At 37.0% G+C, this 20,623-nt stretch overlaps 1 protein-coding gene across 6 annotated transcripts in view; it reads left to right on the top strand.

Moving 5' to 3' along the window:
• The window catches only part of ZNF106 (zinc finger protein 106), a 55,063-nt gene that overhangs the window by 19,534 nt on the left and 14,906 nt on the right, over nt 1–20,623 (top strand). For 3 of the 6 annotated variants that reach the window (XM_070469075.1, XM_020906763.2, XM_070469074.1), the window contains 10 exons: nt 4,497–4,694; nt 7,964–10,144; nt 11,189–11,822; nt 12,999–13,068; nt 14,440–14,594; nt 14,678–14,738; nt 15,200–15,538; nt 16,898–17,678; nt 18,027–18,082; nt 19,209–19,354. In XM_070469075.1, coding sequence (XP_070325176.1) covers nt 4,497–4,694; nt 7,964–10,144; nt 11,189–11,822; nt 12,999–13,068; nt 14,440–14,594; nt 14,678–14,738; nt 15,200–15,538; nt 16,898–17,678; nt 18,027–18,082; nt 19,209–19,354 — 4,621 coding nt within the window. Of the gene's footprint in view, nt 1–4,118; nt 4,439–4,496; nt 4,695–7,963; nt 10,145–11,188; nt 11,823–12,998; nt 13,069–14,439; nt 14,595–14,677; nt 14,739–15,199; nt 15,539–16,897; nt 17,679–18,026; nt 18,083–19,208; nt 19,355–20,623 lie in introns of those variants that run through there. The other 3 variants (XM_070469076.1, XM_020906764.2, XM_020906765.2) reach the window with 2 other exon arrangements.

Below are 20,623 nucleotides of genomic sequence, written 5' to 3'. Positions count from 1 at the left end.
ATTTCCCATTGACTTCCTTCAGGAATTCACCTTTTTCTAGGCTACTCAGTGACCTGTATTGTGTTATGAAATGAAACAAAACAAATGAGGCCAGTAAGTCTAATCATTAGGAGAGAAGCCCATTTTTTTCTAAGTGGAATGCCTTGTTTTATTAAAAAATCACCAATCAGCTAATTAAAACATTTAAAACTTTTTTATAGCTTACGATTCATGTTCATAGTCAATACAGAATCATAACAAGTAAAGAAAGTAGAGGCCCTTTCACTCCCTCCCCGTCTTCCTACTCCAATCTTAGAGGAAAGTCAACAGTGTAGTATATGCCCTATCCAAACCTCTCTTCTGCGTGTAGACAGGTTTGTATCCATTTGTTCACACTCATGTACGTATGTTTTGATTTTGTTTTGTCTTATTAACAGAACTGAACTACATGCCATACACATATTGTTCTGTAACTTGGTCCCCTCTCCTCCCACTTGTCAATTTAATTGTGCCATGGAGATTTTGTCTACTGTTTACAGTTATTTGGAGCATAGTCAAATAATCAATAAGCATTTGAAGGCTTTGAACTGACAATATTAACGTCAGCATTAGCACCCAAACTCATTTAGAGGAGGGTACTTAATTTACTCATATATTGGATACAGTGCTATCAAGTTTGGAAACAGGTTTGGTATGGTTTTCTGGCCAGTAGTAAATTATAAGGGAGAAGGCAAGTAGGAAAAACAGCTGGCAAAGCTATTAAAAAACAACAGAATCTCAAACATCATTTACTGACTTGGAACATTTATTATCATGATGAACAGTCATCACTAGTTTGTACAAAAGGGACAGATAGTTATCAGTTATCTTTTTTCTTCCTTTTCAGTTTGTGATTATTTCCTCTGGATTTCATGTTTAAGAACTGACTTTCTGATGTTAAGTATCACTTAATTTTTGGTTGTGATCTGGTTAAGAAATGTAAAGTGAAAGTTGCTCAATTGTGTTTGACTCTTTGCGACCCCTTGGACTAATACAATCCACAGAATTCTCCAGGCCAGAATACTGGAGTGGGTAGTCTTTCTCTTCTCCAGGGGATCTTCCCAAACCAGGGATTGAATCCAGGTCTCCCGCATTGCAGGCGGATTCTTTACCAGCTGAGCCACACGTAGAAATGTAAAGAGCATATTATTTACTTTTTGAATGCTGGCTTGCTGAGAAGTGAGTGAGTTATTTGGTTCACAATTGGAGACATCAGGAACATTTCCCTTTTTTTTTTTTCTAATGTACTTGTTCAGATGTATAGCCTGTAAGTAGTTTCTACAGATAGATGCTATTAAAATGGCACAAACCTTAATTTATCAACCAGCTGTTGTGGTATAGATAGAGCAAGCTTAATAAAGAGGAGCTTATGGATAGAATATCTGAAGGCTTCGCCTTTCACATGTGAGAGGAAATTGTGTGGTATCAGGATGTAGCTAATTTGGGCCCTCTGTTAAACACTCTGAGGAAAATTATTGCCTTTATTAGTCAGGAAGTACAGCAGTACTTTTTTCCCAACAATTACTTTGTATACTATATGAAGTAGTATTTTAGCTGTTTATTGATAAAGAATTGGAAAATAGCATTGTTAAAATGTTATTTAATTTGCTATTAACTTTAAAGAGCATGTGGTTTCCCAAACACCCTATTTGGAAGCTCTAATGCATATTGTAATTAATATACTTAACCTCAGACATAGACACATTGGAATTTTTATGAGATGTGGTCAATCTGTCCTATTCTTCCCCTGTATAAATGTAGATTCTTTCTTTCCTCTTTATGAAGTTTCTTGTAAAGTTTATCTCAAAGAAAGGAAAAAATCCCCAGAAACCTGATTTCATTTCTAAGAAAAATGTTAGAGATTTCTGTGTTGTGATAAATGATTTTTAGTGCTAACTTTTACGTTGCTCTTATTGCTGTACCCATCTGGGTAGGATCTTGAGGTCTTCTATCAAGTATTCATAATTATGGTTAATACACTTTCTGGCAATGAAAGCAAAAATGTTTTAAATATCTGTGTTTGAGTATTTGATGCATATCTAACATAATTGTGCTTTGGAAGTTGCAAATTAGGTTTGTGGTTATGGATATTTATTTTTAAGAGTTAATTACTATCTACTTTACATTCCTTAATATGTTAAAAAGCCAATGTGGTCTTCCAATTATGTCTTTTAAGGAAGGATTTTGATGGCTTGGACATATGAAAAATTCTCTGCAGGAATTCCTTGGCCATGCAGTGGTTAGGACTCAGGGCTTCCACTGCAGGGGGGATGGGTTCCATCCCTGGTCAGGGAGCTAAGATCTTGCAAGCTGTAAAGCACAGCTCCCCCTGCCCCAACCCCCTCCCCCTCCAAAAAAAAAAAAAACCCTCTGCATTTTCTTTTTTTTTTTAAATTCTGCATTTTAGAAGTAAGGGAAAAAATCAGGGTTTTTATTTAAGCATACCTTTTAAATGAAGTCCCTTGTACTGCAATATAGTTTAGTGTTGTATACATTTTTAGGTAGAAAAGTGGACTAAAAACATATTCCAGTTGTAGAGAGATTAAAGCCCAAAAGATTTTCTAACCAGAAAATTGAATTGATCTGAGTTGTTATTATAGGGGAAATTATGTATTCTAAATTTGTTACAGTCTTCAGATTGTTCTGATGCTGCCCTTTGGGGATAGATTTCTATTTATATATTCATTTTAAAGTTCGTTCTTTGTTGCTGTGAAAAAAGACTTGCTTTCTGTTACAAGTTACATTCATGAACTACCATAATTTTAGTTGATTGAGAGATGAGTGTGGTAAACTGGAGAAAGTTGAGGATTATTTTTCTTTTTAAAGTATATAATTGTAGTAAGTACAATGGAAAACTCTGAAAATAATATATTTAAGTTCCTGGAAAATTAGAAGGAATTAGTATATAGATATTCAGGGTAATTCGAGGAATCTGGTCAGAACTCATTAAAATGAATGTTAGTGTCATAGACTATATTGCATTCAGAGCATTTAAGTTACAAATTCAAAAAAAAAAAAGGAAGCCTCCGAATTTTCTCCATTTTTCTGAGGTGTTTTTCGTGATAGGTACAGAGTGAAAAAAAACAGCGGTTTTTTTGTTTTGACTTATTTGGCATTGTTTATTTATAATTTGTCACCATTAACCATATACATAGTTTTTTGCCTGGAATTTAGTAGTTGCTCGATAAGTTGTTGTTTTTTTTTTTTTTAATGAATGTTCAGATGATCTGTGGCAGAAACCATCTTCTAGTAAATGAGGGGCTTTATTTTGAGGCTCTCCTCTGGTTAGCTGAAATGAATTCTGCCCATGTATGGATGGATATGAGGGAAAAGAGGAAGCAGAGTCATGCGTGTGTGTCTGTGTCTATCTTATTAAAGACAACATGTCTTTTTGTGTCTGTGTTTGTGTATTTTTATAGAAGGGCATAGGAAGTGCAAAAATATCACTAGTATTAACCCAAGACAAATGATACAGAGATAAGCCAATTTGGATTATTGAGTGGACATTACTGTCTATTCATTACACATGTACCCATGGTGTTCTGATGTTTCTCATAGTGACTGCATGGATAACTGAGCTGATTAAGGGACTCAAGAAGCTAAAAATGCATTTAAATTGTTCATCTACTACAGCTCTGGTCATTGATTCAAAACTTTGGCTTCTTAAACTGGCCACATATGAGATACATTATTAAGTATGTAAAGTAAAAGAAGAAAAAGCCTGCTCAATTATCTTTCTTAACTGAGAACCTGGTTTTACGTCTCTTTAAATGGTGTTCTTTTCTGAAACCTGAGAGAAACCATTTGCCTAGCACAGCTGTTAACTTCCTACAACTGAAATGCTTTCCATTCCCTTTAAAATAAACCCTTCTGAAGCAGAATGTAGATCACATGTATCATCGAGACCAAAAAAGTTTGCTGAGACTACTCCTATCATTTGTCCTGGAGTCCGGAATCTTCACATTCCAGGCAGAGCTCCAGCTGTTTCGCTTTAGTTACTAGGCTGTGATTGGCTCTGCCTCCTACTCTTTTCTCCACCCCTTACTTTTTACTGGGAGAAAGCTTTTGAGCCAGAGATTAAATGTGAGTGCTGTCACCAGGATTTCTGAGTGCAGTTGGCATCATGGGTGTGCTCCAGAGCAACTTCTGTTTGCTCTGAGCCCCCTGCCCTGCCTCCCCTTTCACCACGTTTCCTCTGGCAAGGTTTTAAGTACAGCAATTCAAGAAGATTTCTCCTAAACTATATTATTCTGAAGTGTATTGCCTCTTGATTGCTGGAAAAGAATCTTTAATTCATTTCAAAAGTAACTTATGAACAAACTTATTAAAAGTGATGAAAGGAGCATTGAGATTGATTAGCACTAATTTTTCACTGTGCCGAAGTGTGCAGTGTCTTTCAGAGGAAACTATAACAGATCTGGTGAGTGTGCCATGCCAGTGGGGAGCATTGAATGTCCCTCATCTCCCTCTTTCCCTAGGGACAGTAGTCATGAGTGCCGAGTGTGCGGGGTTACTGAAGTGGGTCTTTCTGCATATGCAAAGCACATTTCTGGCCAGTTGCACAAAGATAATGTTGATGCCCAGGAAAGAGAAGATGATGGAAAGGAAGAAGAAGAGGACGATTATTTTGACAAGGAACTCGTTCAGTTAATAAAACAAAGGAAAGAACAAAGTCGGTGAGTAATAATTTGATATTTTTAAAAGCCTGTGTGAAACGGTACAGGAGAGAATACATTTTCCATTTCCATTCTTTTCAGCCTGTAGCATTCAGATTTATCTTTTTTTTTAATTTAATTTAATTTTTAATTGATTTGCAATGTTGTGCCACAGATTTACCTTAATTATAAAGTTTACCTTGAAGTTGCCATCTTAATCTTAAAAGGCAATGGAATGCTTGCTTGAACTACTGTATTAACTCCTTAAAAAAAAAAAAAAACCCTCAGTATTGACCGTATCTAAAAACTAGCCATAGCTGTTACATATCTGAAATTTTTACCATGCTGATAACTATGTTTAGAATTGTTTGTATTAGTTCCAATTTGGGGTGGGGGGTACCAATAAATTCATGTTTGGTATCTGAGTTTTCTAGTGGAAAGATATTACTAAATAAGTTTCACTTGAATATATTATATAGCATTTCTTATTTCATGCCTTAGGAAAAAATCGTTTGCCTAATGTGAATTAACATGGTGCTTCTACTAAGTTTGACTTATTCTCTTATTATTAATTTCTTCAGTAAATATTTCTTGAATAAATTTATGCTGTATATTAAACAGTGTCAGAAACAATGTAAGTTTTATAGCTCGTACTAGATGGTTTCATACCTACATACATTATTTAGGTATAAGCCTTTTGTATTTTAACCTTACTGATTCGTGGTCTAAAAAGTTTAATGAAGCAGAAAATTTCAGATATGAATAAAAGATAAAGTACCAGTTATGAGGTGGAGTGATTTTTTTAAGTTCTAGAACATGATAAAAAGCGTTTCAGATTCTAAAAATCTTAAAGATACTTCTAGAATACTAGTTATACCTGATCTGTATTTCATTTTCAGTTAGAATGCCATTTGAATATAAAAAAAGAAGTAGTTGTTATTCTATATGCTAAAAGCTTTTTGAACGGGTCTTTGAAATGGACTTTCTTAGTTTTGGAATGTCCATAGCAGCATGATTCTTAAATTGTTTAGTTGCTTATCCTTCAAATGACATTCTCACTGCTTTTATATAGCTGCAGTTTACTCTTGTTTTAGGGCGTTGGGGCCTCTAGAAGACTAACTTCTATTTTTGTTCTAACATTCTTGTGCCATTATTAGCTTATCTGTGTAAATGATTAAATATTAAGTCAGAGAGTAAAAGCTTCCCGCTAAATTAGACATTCATATTGCAGTCACTAGTCTTTGATTATTTTAATAAGCCTCTTTGGTGATATAAAGTCATCTACTTGTTCATGAGGTTTTTTCTTTTTTTCTTCATGAGGTTTTTAATTTAGATTATTCTTTTTGAGCTGTGAGTTTAGCTACATGCTATTGTCCCCCTGACCTAGCCAATTCATGATAATGTAAGAATTTTACTTTGTGACTGACTTACTGCCCAATTCTCATTTCTGGATGATGTTAGTAGACCTAATCAGTGATCTCCTTGGATGTTAGAAGTTGCATTCAGCTTAGAAACAAAAAAAGCAAATTGGTTAATGGTGGTATAAAAATCTACCAAGTGAAAAAAAAAGAAAAAAAAATCTTCCAAGTGTCTGTAGGAACACTTGGGGACTTAGGATCTCCTGTTGAGCAGTAGTTGTAATTCATAATGTAAGTAGATGTTTGAACTTTAAGGTGAATTAGCTTTTATCCTAAAAGTGAAAAACAGAAAAACTCCCAATTTGTGTCCAAAATCTTAGAGACATTAGAAGCTATTAAAGTCAGTATTGAGTTTAAAATTTAAGTCAGGTTCAGATTCAGAGGAGGGAACCCACTTGCAGAAACTTTGAGGTTTTCATTCTATCAAACTTCAGTTTTTGAGATTTTCGTTCATATCAAGGTCTAGTGGTCAAGAGTATGGGCTCAGAACAGTTACGGTTGCCAATGGGGAGGGGGATGGGGAGAGATGGATTGGGAGTTTGGGATTAGCAGATACAAACTGTTACATATAGAACAGATAAACAACAAGGTCCTACTTTATAGCATAGGAAACTATGCAGTCTCCTGTGTTAAACCATAATGGAAAAAATATGAAAAAATATTTATATATATACATATATAAATGAATCACTTTGCTTTATAGTAGAAAATAACACATTATAAGTCAACTATACTGTAGTTTGAATGTAGGCTCTAGAGTTAGACTGCCAAAGTTCAAATACTTGCCATAACACTAACTAGGTATCTTACTCTAGGCAAGTTATTTAACCTCTCTAATCCTCAGTTTCCATATCTAAAAAGTAGAAATAATAATGCTTGCTGCAGAGTTGTGAAAATTAAATGAGATAATCTTTGTAGTGTTTAGCAATGAATGCCTTATGATTAGTAGGTACTCAGTAATTTTAGTTAATATTATTCGTTTTTTTTGAGCACCTTACCACATGTGAAGCGTTGAGTTAGACAAAACATAGGTACTTTTTGAAGGAAAATGGTTTTATGCTGACTCCCATGATGTTTGCTTAAATTTATTCACATTTCTGTGGGCTTCTTGTCTTAACATGAATAGTTGAAACAACTGTAGCTTCTTTTAAAAACCTCTGGCTCATGAAACTCCTTACGGCATTTATTGTAGATGCTACTTGCTTGTTATGTACTATTTTATTCCTGTTTGTGACCTTACTTATTTCCTTAGCTAGGTTATAAGCCCTTCAGAAACAGGAACTATGCATAAAAGTTTTCTATTACTACTAATAGTCATTGAATGTGTACTTGATAAAGTGTTTATTAATGAAAGTTATTATGCAGAGTAAAATCTTACCATTTAAAATAGGCTAAGAAACTGGGTTTTCAGAAGGAACAAACTTTTGCAGAAATCATGGTATTAAGAACAGCTGGATTTAAGTTGTGTTAACTATGATAATTAACCATAGCTACAAAGTATACTTGCTTCTCTTTTCTAAAAGTTGTGTAATATAAAAATAATTGGACAATAGGAACACAATCCTCGAATATGCTAAGAAAAACAGGAGCAGGAGAGGAAAGATAGTATAAATGTGCCAAGTTTTTAATATTTTGGGGTTGATAAATATAAGATATTAATTTTAAATCAATAAATAGTGAAATATAAATTTATATTATTTAAAGATATGAAAACAATCACTATTTGAAATAAAAATAAGACTATTACATATTCTAAGTTACATATTCTAAGTGACAGAGGAAGAAGGCAGAGGGCACGTTTGGTGGGTTATGCCTTTAAAGGAATCATGAGAACTCCTTTAAATCACTAATAAAAGACTGTTTTTCTTCTAGACAAGATGAACCTTCCAATAGCAGCCAAGAAATAAACTCTGATGACAGGCGACCCCAATGGAGACGAGAAGACCGAATCCCTTACCAAGAGAGAGAGAGCTACAGCCAGCCAGCACGGCATCATCGTGGGCCTCCTCAGCGGGACAGGAAGTGGGAGAAAGATGGCTATAGTAACACTAGGAAAAACAGCTTCACACATTCTTCAAGGAATAATGGTGGATCAAGAGGATGTTCTGGATGGCATAAGGGTAGTGCAGGAGGTTCCTCACCTTGGTTTCACAACCATAGTAATTCTGGAGGTGGTTGGCATTCAAATAATGGGACAGTAGATTGGAATCATAATGGTACAGGAAGGAATTCCAGTTGGCATTCTGAAGGAACAGGTGGCTTTCCCAGTTGGCATACGAACAGCAGTAACGGAAATTGGAAATCCAGTGCACGTGGTACAAATAGTTGGAATTACAGTGGCCCCGGAGACAAATTTCAACCGGGCAGAAACAGAAGTTCTAACTGTCAAATGGAAGACATGAATATGCTATGGAATACAAAATCTAAGTCAAACAAATACAATCAAGACAGATATAAGTGGCAGCGGCAAGAAAATGACAAAGTTGGTGCAGTTGCCACATACAGAGGTCCTTCTGAAGGATTTGCAAGTGGTAAGTTTCATTCAGAAGGTTTGCTTGACTTCAATTTTGAGCAGCTGGAAAGCCAAACCACTAAACAAACAGACACCTTCACTTCCAAAATTGGTGGGAAGAGTGTCAGTGTAGCAAGGGAAAAGCTCCGTCGCTGGACTCCTTACCCTTCACAGAAGACTCTGGATTTACAATCAGGAATGAAAGAAGTCACTGGTAATAAGTCAGAAATGATAGATAAGCCTCTCTTTGATTTTAGCTTGATAACCGTGGGAATAAAAGAGCCCCAAAATGATAAAACAAATAATTCTCGAAAACTGAAAACAAAAAAAGAAAAACATACTGGATCTCTTAAACACAAAACCTCTTCTGACTGCACTGCTTCCTATGAGGTGGTGAGAGAATGTCCCATTACAGAAAAACCTGAACAAGAGCCTAATTTAAATAAGACACTATTATTAAAATCCCCACTCCTTCCAACTCCAGGCACTAAATCAGTTCCTCAAAAGCAAGATTCAAAGAATCCCTCACAAAAGACCAAAATTAATTCTTTTTTCCCTGGGGAACACTCAAATCCTTTGACTAAACCCACTGTGGAAGATAACCAGAGTTCTTGCATATCCAAAATTCGAAGTTCATGTCCTCATGTTTTAAAAGGAAATAATAAAAGTCCACTTGGAACTCAAAGGGATCCTGATGAAAATTTAAGTGATACATTACAGAAAGCCAAAGATGTGCTGCAGTGTCATGAGTCATTGCAAAATCCACTTAGTGCTTCTAAAAGGACCAGGAATTATGCAAAAGCAAGTAGAAATGTAGAAGAGTCTGAAAAAGGATCTTTGAAGATTGAATTTCAAGTGCACGCATTAGAAGATGAAAGTGATGGAGAGAGATCTGACACAGAAAAGCATGGGACAAAAATCGAAACCCTGGGTTCTACAGCTACAGAAGTTTTATCCTGCAGTACTCCTGCTGCTGATGAGAAAAGGGGGGATGACCAAAACCTGGAAACATCTAGAAAGCCATCCACTTCCCCATGTAACTCAACAGTTCACCAAAAAGAAACTGAGTTACAAATGACATCTGTAGCCAGCCCACAGTCTGGTTTACTGCTAGATTTGAAAACCTCTCTAGAAGATGCACAGGTTGATAACCCTGTTAAATCTCATGAATCTTATGAAACTGAAGGCTTTGAGAGTACTAGCTTGGATGCCGAGCTTCAAAAAAGCGATATAGGTCAACCCTCAGGCCCCCTTCTGCCTGAACTAAGCAAGCTTGGATTTCCTGCCTCACTCCAGAGAGATCTAACCCGGCACATTAGCTTGAAGAGCAAAACTGGAGTACACCTTCCTGAGCCAAACCTCAATAGTGCTCGCCGCATCCGCAATATCAGTGGTCATCGAAAGAGTGAGACAGAGAAGGAATCTGGGCTCAAGCCAACCCTTCGACAGATTCTAAATGCATCTCGAAGAAATGTCAACTGGGAACAGGTCATTCAGCAAGTAACCAAGAAAAAGCAAGAGCTAGGCAAAGGCTTGCCCAGGTGTGTGCCTCTTAGTATCCATTTCCTTTTTTTTTTTTTTCTTTTAAACTTACCCTTTGGCTGTGGTCAAGAGAATTCTACTTGTTGAGTTTAATTAAATGTTTGCAAAAAATATCTGTTGTAGATGTCTGGTTTAAATATCCAAGAGTGACTGCTACTCTATAACAAATGGAATAAAGTGTTTCCTAGCAGGGAATTCAGGTTACAAAGAAGCACACCTACTTCTGAGAAATGAAGTGAGGGAAATGCCATCAGAAATCCATCAGAAATCCCTTTATGATAGGGACCATAAAGTGACAGCATTACAAAAATGTCTATCTGTAGCTCTGTATTTAACTATAGATCTTAATGAATGATGCAGCTTTTAGATATAACTTCTCATTACCTTTTGCTTAGAATGTATAAATGGTTATCTTTCTGTATCTGCTGTGGGCATTGTATTTGTGATCACAAAATACATTCTCCTGAGTATTTGTGTAATAGTTTGGCTGTTCACCTTACGTTAAGGCACTAAACTTTCTTGAATCGGAAAGCAGTGTTCAACATAGATTGGCTACTTGCAAATCATGCTGCTATGTTTTAATTATATAGCCCTCCAGGCTTAAATTTCCATCCTTGTTGAAATAACATATTTATTGTACCTTCTTTTCTTTTCCCATAACTTGTATCATTGAAATTATGAAGTTCTTAGCATGGTGTCTGTTGCTTGTAAATCCTTGATGAACACTTTTGTTTGTTTGCTGTTAAAAATTACATACTTACTGTTGATTTAGAGCTCCGTATTAAATAAAACCTTCAGTTTTTATTCCTTCCCTTTGTATATAGCTATGTACAAATATCTAATTTACTAGTTGTTACATTATAATACTTAGAGTTAACTTACTTTATGTTTAGAATTACTAGACTCAGTTCCTTGAGGGCAGAAGCCATCTATTTACATTTGCAATTTCTGCCTAGCAGAGTTTGGGACATTTAAGTGGTGCCCCCTCTCCCAGCTATGTCTGATTGATGATTTTTTTTTTTTCTTTTTCTTTCTTTCTTGAGGTTTGGCATAGAAATGGTACCTCTAGTTCAAAATGAGCAAGAGGTCTTGGATCTGGATGGGGAACCTGATCTGTCCGATCTAGAAGGATTCCAGTGGGAAGGCGTTTCCATTTCTTCATCTCCTGGGTTGGCAAGGAAGCGAAGCCTTTCAGAGAGCAGTGTGATCATGGACAGGGCTCCTTCTGTGTATAGCTTCTTCAGTGAGGAAGGCACAGGCAAAGAAAATGAGCCTCAGCAGATTTTTCCACCTAATAATTCATTCAGATCTGCACAAAGTCAAAAACCAAACATGAGCCTTAAGCAGGAAGTGACACCTCTGGCTGCCTCCCTAAGAACAGATGAAAGAACTGAAAATGTTGCTACTCGAAGGCGACATAGCGCGCAATTATCTCCCGACCGTACAATACCTTTGATGCATTTGACAAAAGAGCTGCACAGCCAGGAAAGCGCTCTACTACTTTCAGAGAATCACAATGCCCAGGAGAGTAATGGAGAAGGAAACTCTTTATCATCAAATGCATCTTCAGCACTCACAAACTCCAGTTTGGCAGATGCAGCCACAGACAGCAGCTGTACCTCTGGTGCTGAACAGAATGATGGCCAGAATGTTAGAAAGAAACGAAGAGCCACTGGAGTGAGTATGATCCCTGTTTGTTTTGTAGAACATTTCATGTGGTGACTTGACTATGATAAGAAAAACTTAATGTTTTCTTGGGTACCTGGGCTTGTGTTTTGCCCTACTCTGGAATAGAAGATTTCTGAGGCTCTTACTTTCATATTTTTGTCCTACTGGTTTCTTTCTTTGAGTAGCTCTACTAAGTTAGATGTAATTGAATATGAATGTACAGTACTGGGAAAATATGAAGTCATCTCTAAAACTAGTCTCTAAGCCAATGATTCTTTGTATCACCTGACCAAGGAATGAGCCACATTTTCAGCTGTAACTTTATCTGTTTTCATGATGCATCATGTACTGCTATTGAAGAAAGGTACTCTAGTGTTGTATTTGTAGGGCATGTATGCTTGTTGGACCCAGAACTATTAGGCTTAATAAGGTAGTTTTAATACTATGAGAGTACATCTATATGAGCATAGTCTTAGACTCTGTTACTTTGTCTTTTGTACTTCAGTTGCCTAGCCTGGTCTTTTTAGAATCCATTACTTCACTGACACTTCTCTTTTGGCACCTCTGATGATTAATATTGCTTAACCCTTTCAGAAACCCTTTCTGTAAAGAAAGAGTTGCTGATAGTAGTATAGACTGGAATCTGACACTCAGAAAAGGACTGTTTCCTTTAATATTGAGACAATATAACAAACTAGTTAAAGGCATGGGTTGTAGACCTGGATTCAAATTCCATCTCTGCCCTGTTGAACTAGATGTTGTAGCAGATAGTGTTGGATGAGAGATGGATTGTCTTATGACATAGCTGATGTCTTGGGCCTTATCTCACAGACTGTTGAATTTTTTGTTGTAAAGATTTTCTTGCTGAATTCTAAAGTAGAAACTATGAAATCAGATATGTTTTACTAGCTTTTACCAAGGTGAAGTGCTTTGCCCAAGCCCTTGGGCTTTACTACCTCTAGGATGCTAGGGAGGTACTTGACCTTGATTGTATTTTTTTTTTTTTTGTCAGATACATTCAGTCAACTAATATCTGAGCTCATATTGTGTATATGAAACTTCTAACTATCCTGATGGTAGCAATCATGAGTAATAATTTATGACTGACTTAGTATTGATTCTTTTTCCCCCTCCTGGATAATGGCCTTTGAATATTTAATTTTTTTTTTTTTTTAATCTCCTTAGGATGGATCTTCTCCTGAACTGCCAAGTCTTGAGAGAAAAAATAAAAGAAGGAAAATTAAAGGAAAGAAAGGTATAGTATAGAATATTCTGGCAAAAATAAACTGTTCTTGTATCACTTCAGCCTTTTACAACTTGATATACAAGTGTATTTTATCAAACAGAGAACACCCATTTATTAATTTATGATATTTTTGTTGCCTTGCGTAAGGGCATAGAAAAGGTTTGATTTTCTACTGTATCCAGTTGGAGCTATAAAAGAAATACGTGATACCACCTAAACCAGAAAGCTGAAATTAATATATATCATGCACAAATTGAGTTCAGTATAAAACCAGAAAGTCTCACTGGGTCTTTTCAGTGGAATGAAGAGAAACAAGACATTTAGTAGAAGTTTTTATCCCTCTTGGTCATTTATAGCCATTTCACTCACTTTCTGAGGAATCTTGGTTGCTTTTCTCATGTAAATTAAGGAGAGAAGTTCTTTGTGGAGCTCCCTGACTGATAGGCTTCTATGACTCTTGCCTTTCACTGACTCTCACACCATTTCAGTATAAGATCTAGTGCAGGAAGTGACTGGATGAGCTTTGGATGGCTGGGTGTGATAAGGCAGGAGTCAAAGATGATACCAGTTTCTAGCTGGAGCAGTTGATGGCTTTATTTATAGAGCTAGAAAACTTGATGAGAGTTACAGGTTGAGGGTAGAAGAAGATGGGAGTTCCCTTTTGGATCCCTTGAGTTAAAGGACTTTAGAGACACCTTAGAAGTATCTGGTTGGTAGTTAGATATGTGGGTCTGGAATTTAGGGGAGCAGTCTTGGCATATTGCATGGGCAAGAGACAGATATAAAATGACAAACAAATACATGTAGTAGGACACTTTATTTCAAAGCTATATTTTCTTCAGGAAAATATATATTATTTTATATTAAATATATTTTTATTTAAAATTTTTATATTAAAGTTATTTTATATTAAAGAACCTTAATATATTAAGGTTTTAATTTTATATTAAAGAGAACTATTTTAAATTAACTAACAGACTAGAAAAATAGGAATCCAGAAGAGAGTGCAAGCAGTTTAGGTTTGGGGCCCAATATAAGCCAAAGCCTTGATTGAAGAGGGTAGTAGATAAAGAAGATGGGAAGTGAAACCTATAGGAGTTGATTTCCCCAGGGCAGAGGTTTTGCTTGGAAGCGTCATTGTGGAAGATGGTGATTTGGTAAGATGGTACGATGTGATGGTACACTTGAAACCATGAGGCTTGGTCTCTAGCTCTGATAGCGTGTGGCTTGACTATGTGATTTGTAAAAATTTGATGAGTCTCCTTTCAGTGACCTGTTGGGGAGAAAATAAAGGCCTATCCTAGATAATTGATGCAGTTCCCTGGATTATTAAAGAGAAATCTCCAATATTAAACTAAGCCTTATGGTTTCTTTTGACAGAACGTTCTCAGGTTGACCAGCTGCTGAATATTTCTTTAAGAGAGGAAGAACTAAGTAAATCATTGCAGTGCATGGATAACAATCTTCTGCAAGCTCGTGCAGCACTTCAGACAGCTTATGTTGAAGTTCAAAGGCTACTTGTGCTTAAGCAGCAGGTAACAGCAGATGGGATATTTAATGAAAATGGATCATCTTAAAGCTGAATTTAAAAATGCTTAACAAAATACTTTATTTTTAGATAACTATGGAGATGAGTGCCCTGAGGACCCATAGAATACAGATTCTACAGGGATTGCAAGGTATTCAGAGAGTCTGATGGATTGTACTGTCTGTAACTTGTCTAGAGGGGAATTAAAGTAGTTATGAAAAAGTTAATATGATTATTCTCATGTCTCCTTGATTCCATCCTTCTGTAGAAAGGCCTGTAAGACTATACGTCCCCAAAATGCTTAGCAATAGAAATAATGTTATAGAAAGAGTCTTGGGTTAGGCATCCCAAGACTGGGGTACAAATTTGGCTCTTCTACTAGTACCAGCATGACTTTGAAGAAGTCACTTAAAATCTGAAAAATTAGAATATTAATGCCTGCCTGTCCGTATCCTCATTGGTTGTACGTATAGCTTAAGTAACAGTCTATTTTAAAGAACTATGAGCATCTTTAAAATTCTCTTGTAATTTAAAAATACAAGTTGGCTCAGTAATGAGTGGCTTTTCAGATAACATTTTTGCATTTGTATGTGTGTATGTTTCCCATTCTAGAAACATATGAACCTTCTGAACGTCCAGACCAGGTTCCCTCTAACCTTACACGAGAACAGAAGAATGTTAGATCTCAAACATCTACTGATGGCACACTTCTGCCTAGTCCTTTTTTCCCGAATTTCCTGGAACCTCTATCTTCCCACGTGTCTCCATCATCCACTGGAGCCCCTCTCCAAGCAATCACATCTTCTTTCCAAGCTCATGGCAGTGTTCCTGCTCCAGACTCATCAGTTCAGATTAAACAAGAACCCATGTCTCCTGAACAAGAAGAGACTGTGAATGCTGTATCGCAAGGCTCTGCTTGCAGTCTGTCCAAGGAATTACTGCAAGCTAATAGTATGTAAACTTTTCTCTGTGTTAAGGGCAACCCTGTAGTGAGTCTAGGGCAATTTTATATTAGTGATGTAATGTCATACTTGTCTATTAAAACTAAAGTTATTACAGGACTTCCCTGGTGATCCAATGGCTAAGACTCCACACTCCCAATACAGAGGGCCTCAGGAACTAGATCCCACATGCTACAAGTAAAGATTCTGCATCCGCAACTAAAAGAACCCTACATGCCGCAATGAAGATACAAGATCCTGTGTGCCGCAACTAAGACCCCACACAGCCAAATAAATGAATAAATAAATAAATATTTTTTTAAAAAGTTACTATAGTTTTTCTTTAAGTCTTCTTATTTAGGAGCATTATTTAAATATTGGTAACTCTTCCTAATTTTCTCTAATACAGGATTTCTAAATTGACTTTGGGATTAGCATGTAACAGGTTCCATTTATTAGGATTGGTGCAGAATTGTATGTTTTTCATGAGCTAAATGGCATTGAAGTTGTTCAGTCAGTTTTCTCGATAAGATTCATCTTCTGGATTTCTCAGTACTTAACTGTTTTTATCATTTCAAGTACAGACTAAGGTTAATACAGACCTGAGGGACTGGTGGCCATGATGAAAGGGCAGAGGGCTCTGGTGTTTGGAATCATCTAACAGGAACTTGGGGGTTTTGACAAATAGCCAGGGATTTTACTCTCTTTATAAAATAATCCTTATTTGGTTACCGTTAGAGAATTAACTTCTAAGTTGTTTAAAATCTTATCTAAAGTTTGTATAACCACAGTGGTGCTATATGGAAAAATTAAGAAACAAATTGATATTGTGTGGTATTCTTTTTTTTTTCAAACAAAAACAAAGTCTGAAGAATCATCCTAAATTTTGCTATTTGTTGCAGTACTAATCATTGATATGTACATCAAATATATGTTATCTTTCATATTGAATTTTGTTACTTTTATATGGATAGTATTTAGTATTTTTTTGTAAATGGTGACACATTTTTTAAAATAGCTTTTATTAGATTTCCTTTTCTGACTGCAAAAGTAATTCATATTCATTGTTTCAAACAAGGAAGAGAAAACATCAGTAGAAACAATCTCTGCCCATAAAAGGAGCTTTTCTAGGATATAAGACATGCACGTTATTTGCAAGGCAAAGTGTATAGATACTGTACTAGAAATACATGAAGGTTATGGGAAGCTGAGGAGTGAGATAACTAAACCATTACTGTTAAAGTTGTTAACATATCATCAAAGTGTCATATTATTTGATAGAAATTCGATCAGCAATAACTGTAGTTTATGACTACACATAGCAGGCACAAAGACGATGGAATAATTTTTTTTTTCCTTCTCAATTCAGGAGAGATCAGTGACAATTGTCCAGTTTATCCAGTTACCACTGCAGCATTGTCCTTATCAGAGCTAACAGAGAGATTCCATGAGCCTAGCCAAGAACTGAAGTTTTCTGTGGAGCAAGGAATTACCAGAAACAGAGGGAACAGTCCCTCTTCCCAGTCAGCTGGCCTTCCTAGCATAGATAAAGAAAGTGAAGAGCCAAACAAAGGCAACAGTGGGTCTGAAGCCTGTACCAGTTCTTTTCCAAGATTATCCTTTGCTTCAGAAACCCCTTTAGAGAAAGAGCCCCACTCTCCAGCTGACCAGCCAGAACAACAGGCAGAGTCCACTCTGACATCAGCTGAAGCTAGGGGGAACAAGAAAAAGAAGAAACTTAGGAAGAAGAAAACTCTGCGGGCTGCCCATGTTCCTGAGAACAGTGACACTGAACAGGATGTGTTTACCGCTAAGCCTGTAAGGAAAGTAAAAACTGGAAAGCCTGCTAAAGGGGGGAAAGTGACAACCTCCAGCTGGGAAGATGGCAGAACTGGCCCGGAACAAGAAAGTGTCAGAGATGAGCCAGACAGTGACTCATCTCTTGAAGTCCTAGAAGTGCCTAATCCTCAGTTAGAAGTGGTGGCCATTGATTCTTCTGAATCGGGAGAAGAGAAACCAGATAGCCCATCTAAAAAGGATATTTGGAACTCCACAGAGCAAAACCCATTAGAAACTTCTCGCTCTGGTTGTGATGAAGTTAGCTCTACCAGTGAGATTGGCACTCGCTATAAAGATGGCATCCCTGTAAGGTAAGGATACTGTGTTGGTCCAATCAGAGCAGCTTTCACCATTCTTTCATTAGAAAACAGAACTTTTTGTTCCAAATCAGAATTTTTTTTTATAGTCACATTTATAGAAAATCAGTAGGGATGACGGGTATGGATATCTCCTTAGCAATGGAGAGTTTCTGCTTTCTCACTTGTGTAGTAAATATTTACTGTTTTTTCCATTCATATAAAAATTTCACATGCAGAAACTGATCTTGTATCATTGCTATTTTGTTCATTGTTTAGAATAATTTTTTGAGTCAGGAAAATACAAGTTTTCCTACCTATCCTGTTCACACAGATGTTAAGACTTTTGCTATTATTTTTTAGTGTGGCAGAAACTCAGACTGTGATCTCCTCCATAAAAGGATCAAAGAACTCTTCAGGTATTTGGTTGTTCGGTTTTATTTAAATGAATTACAGGAGGGACTTCCCTGGTGGTCCAGTGGTTGAGAGTCGGCCTTCCAATACAGGGGTTGCGGGTTGGATCTTTGGTCTGGGGATTTGGATCCCACACATCTTGGGGCAACTAAGCACATGAACTACAGCTACTAATCACTATAGAGTCCATGCACTCTGGAATACATAAGTAAATAAATAAATCTTACATATTTTTTAAAAAATGAGTGAATTGGTAAATTAATCACAGGAAAAAAGCTTTGTAAGTATTAAAGCCAGGGTTTAAATCTACTTAGGTATGCTTATAGAGTAGGGGATGGGGACTGGGCTTATTACCAAGAGGATGGATTACTTTGACCAGTAGTTATTGGTATCCCTGAATCCTCAAATCCTGGCATTTCAGTTTCTTACTCACATCTCTAATCTGGATCTCTCGTGTGTTCAGCTAATTAGAATAGTTGGCCTTCTGTGTCTTCAGTTCTGCATCTATGGATTCAACTAATCACAGATCGTGTAATGGGCATTTATTGAAAAAAAAAATTTGTGTGTAAGTGAACCTGCACAATTCAAAGCATGTTGTTCAAGGGTCACCTGTAAACAGGAGTATGTATATAGGTTATATGTAAATAGTGTGCCATTTTATATAAGGGACTTGAGCATCTGTGAATTTTGGTAAATGTTGGGTGGAGGAATCTTGAAACCAATCCCACTTGGTTACCAAGGGACAATTGTATTAAGGTTTTGTTGGCTTGGGGGGTTTGGAGGGTGGTAGGCTTTGCTTTGAGAAGGAATTACTTTAAACATAATGCCTTACTCAGTAAAATAACTGGCAGCAGAGGAGACTGGATGTGGAAAGAAAGATATTTAGTGCCTTAAAGGGTATCATTCAAAGACTCACTATGTAAGTATTTTTCCCCTAAGACAGAGGCCTTCCCTACCTTTTCTTAATATGAAATCTTCATAATGAAGGTCACTAATGAGAATGTGGTGTTTTGCTAGGCGAACCAGGTTTTTAGGAGAATCCAGGGACCACTTTTTCATAATGTTTTAAATTTCTTATTATCTTTTGAGATACAAGCCGACACATTTCTGAAACATACTGTTGTTTTCTAGAAATATCTTCAGAGCCAGGAGATGATGATGAGCCCACAGAAGGGAGCTTTGAGGGGCACCAAGCTGCAGTGAATGCAATTCAGATATTTGGGAATTTGCTGTATACCTGTTCCGCAGATAAAACTGTCCGAGCTTATAATCTGGTGGTAAGTTGATACATCAGTTTGAATGTTTTTGTTTCTTTACAGGTTTTAGAAACTCCCAACTTGCTCTCTTTTAAACATGCGTCTGTTTGCTTTCCAGAGAGTAGGCTCTAGACTAACTTCAGATACAGTTGATCTAGTGACTCAGTGGGGTCACCAGAGACTTAAATTCTTTCTTTCTCTCCTTTCTATTTTCTCTGGTATCAGCTCTTCCTGAAGTAGGTTCTCCTGCTCACAGATGTCAACAGCCACAAGAGTTTCTTTTCCCTCCCACCGCCAAAAAAGGGTCCTGTGCTTTCCTCCCTAACCAGTCACTTGGCAAAAGGAGATGGAATTATAACAATAGGCTAGGTACAGTCAGGTCCCAGCCCTGGAGTAGATGCTGAGGTCTGTCACCTAGTTGTTACAGAAGGGATAGGATGAGCATTGGGAAAGTGTCAAAGGAGGCATTTTCCCTGAGAGTTGATGAATTGTGCAAGTTATTACGAAGAGCAGCAGTCTTTCATTACCCCACACTTAATCTGATGCTCGTAACTCTTAATTTTCTTACAGTGGACTTTTGAGCTTTGAGTCTGGTATTTGTGCTTCCCTGGTGGCACATGGTAAAGAATTCGCCTGCCAATGCAAGAGATACAAGAGACATAGGTTTGATCCCTGGGTTGGGAAGATCTCCTGGAGTAGGAAATGACAACCCACTCCAATATTCCTGCCTGGAAAATTCTATGGACAGAGGAGCCTGGTGGGCTACCGTCCATGGGATGGCAAAAGAATTGGACATAACTGGGCACACACAGGATATCAGTTCAGTTCAGTCACTCAATTGTGTCCTATTTGCGACCCCATGGACGGCAGCATGCCAGGCTTCCCTGTCCATCACTAACTCCTGGAGCTTGCTCAAACTCATGTCCATCGAGTTGGTGATGCCATCCAACCATCTTATCCTCTGTCGTCCCCTTCTCCTCCTGCCTTCAATCTTTCCCAGCGTCAGGGGCTTTTCAAATGAGTCAGTTCTTCGCATCAGGCAGCCAAAGGATTGGAGTTTCAGCTTCAGCATCAGTCCTTCCAATGAATATTCAGGACTGATTTCCTTTAGGATGGACTCATTGGATCTCCTTGCTATCCAAGGGACTCAGGAGTTTTCCAACACCACAGTTCAAAAGCATCAGTTCTTCAGCACTCAGCTGTCTTTAGTCCATATCTCACATCCATACTTGAGTACTAGAAAAACATATGTCAAACTAATTCTGTTTATCAACAATGATAGCCAAGAAA

Source organism: Odocoileus virginianus, chromosome 6 (genome assembly GCF_023699985.2).
Source record: "Odocoileus virginianus isolate 20LAN1187 ecotype Illinois chromosome 6, Ovbor_1.2, whole genome shotgun sequence".
Classification (NCBI taxonomy): domain Eukaryota; kingdom Metazoa; phylum Chordata; class Mammalia; order Artiodactyla; family Cervidae; genus Odocoileus; species Odocoileus virginianus.
The sequence above is the reverse complement of the archived record's forward strand: the minus strand, read 5'-3'. Positions and strand labels throughout refer to the sequence as shown.